This window comes from Lygodium microphyllum, chromosome 28, assembly GCF_053477565.2.
Source record: "Lygodium microphyllum isolate KBCC chromosome 28, Lygodium_microphyllum_v1.1.10, whole genome shotgun sequence".
In the NCBI taxonomy this organism is placed as follows: Eukaryota; Viridiplantae; Streptophyta; class Polypodiopsida; order Schizaeales; family Lygodiaceae; genus Lygodium; species Lygodium microphyllum.
Genome location: NC_141162.1, coordinates 76,784,419 through 76,797,893, shown reverse-complemented (window position 1 = coordinate 76,797,893; position 13,475 = coordinate 76,784,419). Strand labels below are relative to the sequence as shown.

The window sequence follows — 13,475 nt, the reverse complement described above, 5'->3', positions numbered from 1 at the left end:
GTAGCCAAGGTTCCTTAGCCATGCACAAGTTCACATTTATTCACAACCGTGCAAAATTAAGAGTGTAGGAGAGATTGCAAGCCACATCCCTATAAATTGAATGCACAAATGTCGTGTGTTGAAGACTTTAGAGGGGCTTCACACAAGGCCAATGTTTACAATTTATTGGCCTTTTCGAAACTATGTCTTTGAAAACAAACTATGCCTAGTGAGGAAAAATTTACTAATTGGGTCCTGAAGCATCGTGGGAATGGTCAAGATGCTCGAGCATTAATGGGGGAACACCTTATGTGCGAAGAACTTCTTTGAATGTCAAGCCCTTTGAAAATGAGAGTACTCTCCAATCATGAATACCAACCATTAGTCAAGTTAAAACATATGAACATGCTTCCATAGACTTCTACCATGTGGACTCATGCAAGTCTATTCCTAGCTTGTAGACCTTGGCCATGCAAAGGGGAAATTGTTTGGGCTAGTTGACACAATTAAGTCAAATTGCAAGTGGCATAGCACAATTAAGTTCAAATCCAAAAAGTGCACAACTGTGCGAGCTCAACCTAGAACCCCCCAAAATGAAGGGTCTTTACTCAACAAGTTTAGACACATATTTATACATGATTGGTTTGCTGCACCTATCATCAATGCTATTCTCTCTCCTTTACACGCTGTCTACCTCCTCTCTCCTCTTCATAAGCATGTGGCCATTCATGCCTCTGTCAATTTACTAACACATGCAAGGTCATGTAGTGCATGCATGGGGGCCACATGCAAGTTAGCATTTTTGTGACAAATTGTTCATTCCTGACTTGCATGAAGTATTGAATTTATCTTCCTAACTTGCATGTGGCCACTAATACCTCGGTCAATTTACCAACACACACAAGGTCATGTACTTGCATGAGGTATTGAATTGTCAAATTTATCTTCCTAACTTGCATGTGGCTACTAATACCTGTGCCAGTTTACCAACGCACACAAGGTCATGTACTTGCATGTGTGGGGGACTCTTGTTATACTTCTGCATATCATTACCACTTGGCACTCACCCTCATTCACATGAAGTTTGGATACTCTTTGGTATCTTCCCCTCGAGTCCCTCGACGGTTTAGTTTTGACTCGTGACTTTTTGAAAAACGGTTTGAAAGGAAATGGAGCGTACTAGGCTAACGACAGTTAGCCAACGAACCTTGGCACGCAGAGCACACTCCCCCTCCCCTCCCCCCCCGCCCCCCGCCCCCCGCCCCTCTCTCTCTCTCTCTCTCTCTGTGTCTGTTTTGTGATCGCCATGGGTGCCTCTGATTACTCCCCTACTCTCGGCCTCTCCCCGCATGCACCCCCTCTCCTCTTCACACTTCAGGACTGCGGCTATGCCGACGATTTCGAGTCTTCCGCATCCATCCTGCCAATCCTGGAGAACCTGGACGCCCAGGTATTGTTCCTCATGGAGAAGCTGGCTAATGACCTCGTCAACGCCATCAAAACCTCTCAGGGCCTTGAGAACCGAGTCGAGGAGCTCACATCAGAGGTCGAACAGGAACGGTGCGAGATCGCAGACCTCAAGGCTCACAATACTGAGCTCCTGGATCAGAATAACTGCCTCCGTTCCCAGATCGAGGGGCTGGAAAGGGATCAGCTGCTTGGCTGGAGCAACACGGCACACACCGAGGATGAACGGTTGCAACAATGGAAAACACAAAGCCTGCATCAGCTCCAAGAGCTTGAGCGCATGAATCATGCCCTGCGAGTCACCCTGAGCCGTCAGACATGCTGCCAACAACCATCAGGTATCTCCAATTCCCTTCCCACTAGAATCCCAAATGATCAAGTTTTGGCATCCAATCGTCTGCATTTGATATGAAGCATCATGATGGATAGATGAGGGGCAGCCATTGCAGTTTTAAAATACATCTATTGTACGATGTCAACAGGATTTCATGGCTTTTACTTCATATATAGCTCCATCAAAGTCGATTCAGACACATTGGTTCTTATAAGACATCCAAGTCACTCATAGTATGAACAGATACTAAAATGCAGTGCGGCAAAGTCGTCGTGTACGGGATGGTCCCTTCTCCTTAGATTTGAGGAGTTTCCAGTGGCAAGTTGAAAATACAGACTGACCGTCTATGTAAATTGCAAGTTTTCCACCCACAGCAATGATTCATTTACGAAGGTAGAGCATTTATTTCACATGTGAATGTGCATGCAGCTTTTGGATTGCATGGAAGACTATAGGAATAGGGCAGGGGTGCTGCTACTTTGACACATGATGAACTCAGATTCAGGCTAGAAGTTTGACCTTCATAGGCACCATGTCAGCATTGCTAGATATATCACTATATTTTTGTGAGGGCACGCCAAAATTTCATGACAAATGAAACTCACAAGCAACAGATAAAATTGACAATTCGATCAACTACAGAGGCACTGCATATGGAATGGCTCAAGGGCTTAGCAGGTTTGGAGGAGAGCCCTTAGGATGGTATGCCATGGTATTGTGGACTCTATGATTGCTACATGGGGGATAGTTACTTGGGTCACAGACGAAGGCCCAGCGTGTGGATGTGAGCATGTACAAGGTTGTCATACCTATCTTGTTTCAGGGCAGCTTTTGAGCAGGATTATCATGCCAGATTTCTCACAGACAGCATGGACTTAGGGGCATTGTCATGGATGGTAGCTCAGAGCTAGCATTATTGCTTGGTACAAATGGACAGCCAGATGTAGCTAAGCTAATTATTTTTTGGACATATATATTGCAGATATTCTCTCCAAGATCTGGACCCATAGTCTCCATGGGAGATGGGAGAGGATATATGGCAATTCAAAGACTATGAGAGGAGGAGAGACGATTTTCTTAGGGCATGGGATTCTGGCACCTTCTGTAAGAGATGGGGAATACAAGGGAAAATACGGGAATAAAATAATGGAGGAAAAATACTTGCTACACTGGCGGTATATAAGATGTAAGGGACTTGACATTTTTCCCATCAGATTATAATAACAAGTCTCCTTCATCTTCTCTCCAGCTTTCATGGCTTCCTTCTTTCCTTTTTTGTCTTTCTCTCTCCATTTCTAGTCTTTCTCTCTCCTCGTTACTCACTTTCTTTCTCTTCAGCTTCTCTTTTTGTCTCTCTTCTGCAGTCTTCTCTCTCTTCTTTCTCTCTCCCCAGTCCTCTCCTTGACAATTGGTATCAGAGCCATAGGTTCTTAATCCAATTGGCTAACATTCCATTCAATTATCCATTTTCACTCACAGATTTAAGAGCCACAGGTACACAGGTATAGACATGACATGGAGTAGCAGTGCAGTTATCAAGGAATTTTGGACCACAAGGATTGCAGATCTAGAGCATTAATGGAGTCTTGGACTAAGTTTGGAGGTCGGAAGACCAGATTTAGTAGCTCGTGGGTCATTTTTGGTCAATTTTGAAGGTATTTTTCCTAAAAGACAGTGGTAAATGGAGTAGAAGAGGGTAAAGTCCTGGTTATTTTTCAGGAAGAGTCTTCTCTCTCTTCATTCTCAAGCTTCAGCCAAGCTTCCATGGAGAAAAACCACTTCTCCGGGACTTTGATTCATTCCAAGCAGTCATTTGGTCATTTTCACTTTGCCTTAGCTCTTGATCTTCCAAATCTGGTCCTGTCACCTAGCGGGAGCTTCCGAAGCTTCTATCAGAAGATTCAGCTGATGGACTTTTACGAATACAAAGACTTGATTTGGATGATTTTTGCCATGTCCCATGGACCAATGCCATAGATTGCCTTGTTCAATAATCCTACCATAGCAGAGACTCTACCGAGATGATGCTTAGAGGAGGACTTTCAATTCCTCCTACCCCGCATTCGCACTGCAAGAGGTATTCTGACTAGTTAAGAAGCAAATTTCAAGATCTTCATGAATCTCTTAAGAAGCAACTAGACGCAACTTCTAACCTTACAAAGGGAATTGCAGAGAGGCAACATGTCGCTGCACGAATGTGAAACAGTTGATCAAAGGGCCTGGCTCTCTCGAATCTCCATAGAAGAGATTAAAGATGAAACTAGACTGCTTATGCTGTCCGTTTCCAGGTTTCTAAGTTCAACTCCATCAAATACAAGCCTATTTCCTCCAGGCTTCACTATTGAAGGAATATGCTCTCAGGATCAAAAGGTCTATTCCTTCACTAACTGTTGCAGCCAAGGCAAAAGCCACACTCCTGGCTACTAGAGGTAGAACATAATTTTTTGAACTAACATTTTGCATCATACTTTTTTTTTTGCAAATAAAATGTGGCTAATTATATTACTCCAGAAAAAACCCTAAATACAAAGAAATGCTCATGCTCAACAGACCAAGCTGTAGCTGGTGAGAGTCACAGATACATCATATATACAAGTCTCTCAAGGCGGTCTGGGGGGGATAGGGGCAAGAAGCCATGGGGGGGGGGGGGGGGGGTGTGTCGCCATCTGGGGCTGCTTGCCTGCATCACGAAGAACAGTTCCTGGCTGCCCCAAGTGCGCATGAAATGACCACGGAGCTCCTGGCGAGCCCTGGACTCGCCCTGCACCTGATCCCATCAGCCTCGAAGGGAGTGGATGATGGAGGTCCAGAGCTCCGCTAGGGTTGCCTGTACTGAAGGTCTCTGCCGAAAGCCACTTGACACCATGCCTTCCAGATATGCCAACCAGTGAGACTCCCTATGATTTCCCATACCTCAGAGCGGTCTGCTATGGGCTCCAGTACCTGGTGGATTGGTAGAGCCTCTAAACCCACCACTGCGCACGACCCTGCCTCGATCATGAATATCGTGTCTTGCATCCCAGCCTCATACAGAAGGTGGTGGCTCTGGCTGACCGCTTGCCAACAGAAAGCACCCCAAGAGATACAACCAAGGCTGGGTGCTATTCGGTGCAGGATGCGGCATACCCCTCTCCACACGAGTTGTGCCGCCTCACACGATTAAAGGCAGTGCTTTGGGGTTTCCATCGACTGTTGTGTGTAGCACTTACAAACTCCCTCCTTCTGCATCTGGGCAAGCCAGCTTCCCATTGCCCAACCTCCATGTGCCACTAGCCACAAAAAATACGACACCCTCCTCTACCTCCAGGTGTCCCATAGGCGGTGCTAGAAGGCCTGTCGGAATGGCTCCGAGATGCTGTGCTCCGCCCAGTGCCTGCTACGTGACAGCGCCTAATCCATGTCCTCCTGTATCAGTACGTGTTTGCCAATCTTGGCGGTGTACTCTAAAAACCTCGATGGCTTCTTGGCGACCACAGTGGCCAGCCAAATCCACTCTCCCGGATCCCACTCCAGCTCATCAAGTGGCCTTCCTTCCCAGATCCAGAGGCTCCACTCCCTGAGCTCTTGCCAAAAGACCAAAGGGTCTAGCCGCCATATCTTCCCCTGAAGACCAACCACCCGGATCCTCTTCCATGAAAGGACAACTATCCCCTCGTCCTGTTGCCCTCTGTCAAGAGCCAGACGCCCCCCCTCCTGCACTCTGAAAAAGGTCCTAGGTGGAGCGCTACCCACTCTTCCTGCCACCTGTAAGGGGATGCTTGCTGGTGAAAACTTGGCAGCCCATACCTCCCCGGGCTCTATCGGCTCTCGGATCAGGGGAGGAAGCCACTCCTGAGGTATCGCTGCGTCTATCTCCCTTCTCCTCAGCTCCACTCCTCGCTGGCAACCTGATGCTTGCTTTAGCACCTCCTCGTCCGCCATCCTATACACCTCCCACCATGTCCTGATTGTATGAGCTGGGCCAACCTCCCAACCAGCCCACTGGATGTGGGGGCGTTCGCCGATCTGTGCCCCTTCCCGGTTCCTGGACCTGGGGGTTCCAAATCACTGGTAGACGGTCTATCTCCTCTTGGCAGCTTGGGGGGCTCTGGATAAGGGCCTTATGGAGGCCCTGCCACACGCGGAGCAAGCTGCGTAGGAAGGGTGATTTGGGGGGGGTGATCTGGGTTGTCGTGAAGATCCATCTCAGGGACGGCCTCCACTCATTGCCAAGCCTTGGTCTATAGTCTTGAAGACCCTTCTGCAATAGGATCTTCCAGGTCTGCCCTCCCGGTGTGAGGCCGCGGACAACTAGCTTGCCCAGGAGGGCCATACTCTGATACTCTGGGTCTATGATCCCAAGCCCTCCCTCTGATTGATGTCATATAATGTTCACCCACGCCACCTTGGCCCTGGAATCCCTGGAGCCGTCTGGCCTGGACCAAAGGAAGTTCTGTACTAGGCAGCGAAGCTGTAGTATGTAGTAGGAGGAGGAGAAGCACCAACACGAGGCAATGTACCAGGCCGTCACTAAGAGGACCTGGTTAACAACTAGGGCTCGGTCGGCTAGTGAGAGGCGAGCCGTGCTCCACTAGGTCAGCTTCCTCCGAATAGAATCGAGAACTGGAAGAAACTGCTGGGTGAGAGTGATGTTGAGTCCCACTTGGAACCCTAGGTACCGGACGGTTTGTTCTCTGCTCACCCATCTAAATCCCAGGTGGACGCCCCACTCCGTGCTAGAGTCCGGGTCTGTGAGGAAACCAACCGACTTTCGCCAATTGATTTTTGCTCCCGCTATAGTGTAGAACACCTCAAGAGCCAACCTCACTCTCTCCAGCATCAATTCGTCGTCCTCTATGTAGAGCTCTGTGTCATCTGCATACTCTGAGTCTAACAACTCGGTCTTCTCTCTTACTAGAAGTCGGAGGCCATGTAAACCGCTCACACGTGACCTGAGGAAGTGAGACATCGCCTTTGCAAAGAGAAGGAACAGGTATGGGGCCAGGGGGCAGACTTATCGGACCGATCTCTCTAGCCGAAACTCCTCCCCTTGTCTCCCTTCTATGAGAACCCTGTTGGTGGCCGATCTGTAAAGTGAGAAGACCCTGGAAATCCAAGCCTAGGGGAAACCCAACCTTACCATGGTGCCCTCTAGGAAATCCCAGTCCACCTTGTCATAGGCTTTCTTAAAATCGAAGAGTAGTACGGCCAGTCTCTGCCCACTGTGTTGGGCCCACTGTGTCGCCTCAAAGAAGGTGAATACATTGTCCAGGATGCTTCTATCCTGGACAAAGCCTGTTTGTGTGTCGTGGATAATGTCCGGAAGAAAGGGGTGTAGTCGCCTACCTATCATCTTTGCCAGTGCCTTATAGGTCACTGACAGTAAAGTGATCGGTCTCCACTGGGAAAGCTCCAATCGGTCTTTCCCTTTGGGGAGAAGACTGATAAGGCTTGCCGATAGACTCCCTGGCATCTGTCCTGAGGTGAAGATCTCCTGAGAGGCCAACAGTAGGGGGTCCTTCACCACTTCCCAGAAGGTAGCGAAGAAATCCTTAGAGAGGCCATCCTCTCCTGGGCATTTCTGCCCGTCCTGTGTATGGAAAGCTCCTCTAGTTCCTTCTCTGTGAAGGGGGACTAGGAGGGAGCGTCCCATCTCCTCTGTGATGAGGGACGGAATATTATCTCAAACCTGCTGTCTACATCGCTGTCCTCTAGCTGAGGCTGTCTCTTGCTGGAAGAGACTACTATAGTAATTGGTAGCAATCTCCATCACCTCATTTGGGCTAGAATGGGTCCTCCCATACTGATCTTGGAGGTTGCGTATCTGATCTCTAGAGGTGCGAGGCTGATGCACTTGAAAAAACTCCCCTGGACATTGTGTTCCCCTTCCGTGCCCAGAAAGCTGCTGAGGTGCGGAAAGAGAACTCAGAGTGCCTGTCCTCTAGGCCAGCAATGGCTGCTCACGCACGCACCTCCTGTGCGCGGAGAGTGGGATCTGCTGGTGTCACCTATAATAATTTCTGCGTGGCTGCAAGGTCCTGCCGGAGTGCTCTCTCCTCCTCCCAGCTCTGCTACCTAGCCTGTATGGCTGCCTCTTGGCAAATCCTGCTCGACTCAGCTAGGGCCTCTGCAACCTCCTCTGCGATCTGGCCCCTCCGGCCCCACTCTCTGGTCCAAATCTGCTCTATCTGTCTTGTCACCTCCTCCCTCCTATAGATCGAGTCAGGGATCCGACAAGATCGTGAGTCTAGGGTAGATGCTGGGAGATCTAGTGTTAGGAGAACCGGGCAACGATCGGCTCAGACAACATGGTGCCCGCCAACAGCCCAATCTAGCATCCTTGAGAGCCACCCTACTCTCCCACATAAAACTTATCCAATCGCTCCAACAGGACTCCACCTAGCCGCTTGTACCCCCAAGAGAAGTCCAACGACCTCTCCCTCCTGTGGAAGGCAGGGTCTCTCCAGGCATCGCGTGCTCCTACTGCCAATAGAAACACCTCCCATGCCTTGGTAGTTTCTCCCTCTGCCCTGCTGGTCCTCCAAAGCCTCCACGTTGTTGAAGTCTCCTCCAACAATCCAGGAGTCCACCTTTGGCAGTCCTTCCGCGATCTCCACCCAGAACCTGGTGCGTGCCCTAATCTCTGTAGGGGCATAGATATTAAGGACTCCAAGGCACGAGTCCCCAATATCCAATCTGATCCATAGCACCCTCCCTACCACTATCGTTTTGTGGTCTCGAACACAGGCAATAAGACTCGGACCGATTGAGGTGCATACACCTCCACTCCTACTGTGGGCACCTATGGCGTGCTCCCAGTAAGTGTGCGAGCTGCCTGGGAGTACCTTCCCTACCCGCTTGGCCTAGGTGGGGGTGAGCTTGTGCTCCTGTAGAAGTAAGATGTTGATCCGTCCGGCAAGGGCAGGCTGCAACTCCTGCCGAACAATCGATTTCTTGGAACCATGTGCCCCACTGTAGTGGAGGCTATTCACATTCCATGATGCAAGATGTAAGCTCATGGGGAAACCTGTGACTGCCCGAATAGACATCTGTTCGGTGTAGAGGTTGCTGATGACGAGGAGGAGCTATGAGGCATACAGGGTCTGGACGGCGAGCTCCATTCCCCCATGGTGGCCCTCGGCCGGACCAATGGGGTGATAGAAGTTCCAAGTGGTACTATCAATTGCTCAGGTGAGGGACCTCAGCACCAGCCCTCCAGTTAATGTCCATCATACAACCAGGCCACTGTTGTGCAAATAGTGCTAGTCCTTCTTCTCCCGTCCATTGGGAGATGTGGTCCGCCACCTGACTTTTCAACTCTTCCTCTATCTGTGTCGTCGTCCACTCCCCAGAATGAGAGGACTGAAGAAAGAAGGCGTAGTTTGGCCCATCCGGTGGTGCTAGTAGATGGACCTTGCCCCTCCTTGACTTACGAACCACGAAGATCCCCACCTCTAGAGGTAGTGGAAACTCTCTGCGCTCCGCAACTCTCAAGTAGGACCATGGGCCATTGCGGAAAAGCTTCTGTGGCAACAGGTGTGCATGTCTCGGAAAGGTGTGACGGGCGGCAGGGGTGAATGAGCTGGTGGTTGTATGGGAGGGGGAGGACTGTTGGTGCGAAGAGGATGTAGGCATGTGTGGCTCATCACCTCCTGTGGGAGACGGGGGGATGGGGCTGGGGGGGGGGTCGCCTGAAACAGGTGTGGATTAGGGGAGGTGCTCGGTACGGGAGGTGGTGGGGGGGAGGGTGATCGAGGGATGGTGGGGTGGACAGAAGTACATTGTGGGTGTGGGGGGGGGGGCCTGGGATATGGGGGGAGGTGGGTGTGGGGGCTGTGGGGACTCGGGAGAGATAGTCTGTGGCGCGGGTGGTGGATGTGGGGGGTTGCGGTCTTGCCAGGTGGGGGGGGCAAGAGGGGGCTGAGGAGTGCTCTGCCGAGGGGGTGTCGCACGTCCACCTGCTCCCTGCTGCCGAGGCTGGGCTTGAGACGCAAGCTGCGTCCCTCCTGCCGTCTCCCTCTTTGTCGTCTCTAAACTCGTGTGAAGCCATCAACATCTACCTGTGGGCCTGTCGACGGAGCCACCTTGGCTCCGAAATGCGTGCAACCTGTTGCCTGATGCCCAAAGTCGTAACAATGCAAGCACTGCCCTGGCTGCCCCGTCACAATGACCTGCTGCCTAAAGGAGTACCCGCTCGCCTTGATCTCTAGGAATTGTGGGATATTCTTGACCTCTTTCACTGCCACCCGTACCTTTGGGACTCCTGTAGTTGTCACTGCATCCGCGAAGGACGCGGGAAGGATAGTGCCGAAAAGCCTTCCAAAGTCTTCCACCAACTGGCGATACTTAATCGCCAGGCCGGGGAAAAGAAGTGTGACCAGGTGCCGAAGAAACCTGTTGTGGAGTGTAAATGCCTCCACAGTGAAGCCCCTGTACCAAGGGACTATGTATATGACCCCCCTCGTGGATGCATATGGTGAGCTGGCGAGTAACTCGCGAGCTGCGTTCGCCGAGCTGAGCCGGACCATGAAGATCCCTCGGCCCAATAGGACCGCCTCCTCGATCTGCGCTATCCCGATGCGTAGCGTGGAGTATAGCCAGTCTTGAAGCTGGGCCCTGGCTGGGGAATGTCCTACTACCTGACCATAAATCGTTGTTTCCATTAGCTCCAGCTCCTTAGCTCGGATGGCTAGGAGCTGTTCCTCAGAGAGGACTACGCGCAAGGTGTTTGACTGGGGGGCACTCGCTGAGTGCGTCGGCATCTGACCAGGGGTTTCCATTGCGTGTCCCTACTGAGAGGACAAACAGTCATGTCGCGGTGCTACCTGAGGAGGGGGGTTGCTGCAGATGGAGGGAGCAACTGGAGGGTGGGGGAATTGATGACGAGGGAGGGGAATCCTGCTGTGTTTGTTCCGGATAGGGCTGAGGTTGTGGACAGGGGAAGTGCGCCGGAGGGGATCTGTAGCAGAGGCTAGCCTAGGGGAGGGAGGGTGGGGAACGAGCTGTTTGGGCTAGGAGGGGGAAGGGAGGACGGGCAGGATGGTGGCCAAGGCGGGGCGACGGGTAGGGCGGGAGCGGGGCGACATACAGGGCGGGGGCGGCGGGCAGGGTAGGGCGGGACAGGACAGGCGACGGGCAGGACAGGGCGGGACGTCGGACAGGATAGGTGAGGTGGAAGACTGGTGGGGGTGACGAGTAGGCCATGCGAGAGCTCAGGAGGGGAAGAAGGGGGTGCCAGCGCAGGCGACGATCGTGAGGGTGGCGGGGGTAGCAGGCGAAGCGGCGGTTCAAGCCTTTCTTTTTGCATCATACTATGAGCAACAATAGTAGGAAGACCTTCATCAGAAAGAACATTGATTTAGAGGGTGCAGGCAGCCTGCTCGATGAAGGCAATTTTTGCAAAGTACTACTTAGTGTGAAGAAAACTGCTAGGGTTTGCACTGAGGACACACAGAGTGTAAAACCACGATAGAAACATAAAGAGACAGACACAGACATAGAGGGAAAATCTCAAACCCTAAACACAAAACTCAAAAACTCAAACACAGAAACTCAAACACAAACAGAAGAAGGGAGAGAGAGAACACAACTCTGAAGTGAATGAAAGCTGTAAATGAATGTAAGAGTGTACAATGTGCTCAAGGGAAGAGCAATGTCGGAGTGTGACATCCCCCGGAGACGGATCCCAAGTCTGTGACCACCAGTCAGAGTGTAGGAGTGCTGAATAGTGAATGATAGTAGGCTGTCACCAAAACGCAGCAGTTTGGAGGCTGGAAACTGGTAATCGCAGCAGTGTACCACCGATCGGAGGCTGGAAACTGTGCACATACTGCTGTAAACAGCAGACTGAAACAGTGTCTGATGTGGTTGGCGATGACTGGATGATAAGATCGCAGCAGATGATGATGTCGCTAGCAGCTAACGTCAGCATGGATGAAGGCGCTAGCAGCAAGAGGAAACAGGGATGGAGTGGTAGTAGTCTCGAGGGTTGGATAGCCACACGGGAGGAGGTTGATGGTTGAAATCTGCACGTGGAGGAAGAAACCTGCATAGATGGAAAATGAGACTGAATGGGGGTAGCCTGTCTATTTATAGATGTGGAAGGGCGCCCCAAAAACTAGGGTTTCCACTAGACTCTCTCGAACGGCTCCTCGTTTTAGGGTTTCCACTGAACTCTCTCGAACCGCTTCCCATTTTAGGGTTTTTACTTTAAAAGAGCATTTTTTAGTGTGTTTTGGGGCTGTTTTAGTATTGCATGTTTTAGCTCAACACCCTCTCTCAAGCCCAAAACTAAGCTGAAAGGTTAGGCCAACCACTATGATGTTTATTTACCCTAACGCGTCCCACCCAAAAGTAGCCAGGGCATCGAACAAAGGGTGAACGTGGGCTGCCTAGTGGCCTACCAAGACTACAGAGGCGATAGTTATCTTACCAAAGGAATCCAAGTAGTCAGCCTAGAGAGGACAAGGCATCAGACAAAGGGTGCATGTCGGCTGCCAAGTAGCCTACCAAGCTCTACAAAGGCGAATGAAACTACACGGAACTTTTTTTTTGAATAAGTGGTAAATTTTATGGGATGCGGCCGATTGAGTAATAGTGACCCAGAAGATGGGAGTATGGAGGGTACACCCGACATATCACAAAACAGTACAAGCTAACCTATCCACTCAGGTTGTTGATGACGAGGAAAAATAGGTGATGAGGTATCCATGCGATGAAGGATGGTGGTGTGGTAACAACAACTGTCGGTGGAAACAGCTTAGGATCCGCTAAAATGGTGCTTTGCACAATGAGATGCAAAGTATGCTACATGCTGAAGAATGCTCATACAGCAACAGGTGCCACTTGGACAGTGTCCCTCATGGAAAAATTGTTTACTTGCCTAAGCGCCCTAGCACAAAGATGATAAAATCATGCAATGCAAAGGGTAAGGTACAACAGGGGGGAAAAGCCGACGTTGAAGGCAAAGTATTGAAGCATATAGAATACCAAAAGAAGGGTAGCAATCCCCTCTCAACCTGGATGTAGATGCCAAAGAAGAAAGAGGAGCCTGATATCGGTCTTCATATGGTGCCGAGAACCATAAGGAATAAAAGAAGATGAAGTGGATGAAGTACCTTGCTAGAAGAGCAAGGTAGAAGTCACCACCATGATAGCATCGAGAGAAATGCTACACGATCTGCCTCGGGAGGGAAAACCGCTATGCTGGAAGAAGAGCAAGCACTCGTAGGATGATGAAACCATGAAAGGAACGGTGCACATCCCCATGTCTCTTGCCCAGGTAGGACCAAAGCAATCTGCAAGTTAGTACTACACTGAAAGACAAAACCCTGCAAAAGAGATGAGAATCTACAAACACAGAGGTTAATGGTGAGATGCTCTAAAGCAAAACATAACAGAAAGAGAATCTAACTCAAAATAAATGCAATGAATGTGTATGTGTGAGTAAATGCAGCGGAAGACAAAAGAAGGGAAAAGCTAAGGACAATAAATCCTATGGACCCGTCTCTAAGAGTGCGAAAAATGAATGCTAGACTGACCTAGGGTATCCGAAAGGACCTAGAGACATGCTAGTCTAAGAAGGTGGCCACCATCGCTTACGTCTAGTAAGTAGTAGGGCTCTGCCAAGGGAATGCTTGACGAGGTGCGGAGGAAGGTGAGATAGATATATGAAGTGCAACGGGATCGGAACCTATAGACCAATTAGCCAGTCTCT

At 50.4% G+C, this 13,475-nt stretch overlaps 1 protein-coding gene across 4 annotated transcripts in view; it reads left to right on the top strand.

Moving 5' to 3' along the window:
* The first annotated feature begins 1,255 nt into the window (after positions 1–1,255).
* Positions 1,256–13,475, top strand: part of LOC148011625 (uncharacterized) — a 228,271-nt gene continuing 216,051 nt past the window's right edge. For 3 of the 4 annotated variants that reach the window (XM_087669890.1, XM_087669889.1, XM_087669888.1), the window contains exon 1: positions 1,256–1,784. In XM_087669890.1, the coding sequence (XP_087526016.1) occupies positions 1,286–1,784 (499 nt within the window). In that variant the 5' untranslated portion in view covers positions 1,256–1,285. The remainder of the gene's footprint in view (positions 1,785–13,475) is intronic. The other variant, XM_087669891.1, reaches the window with a different exon arrangement.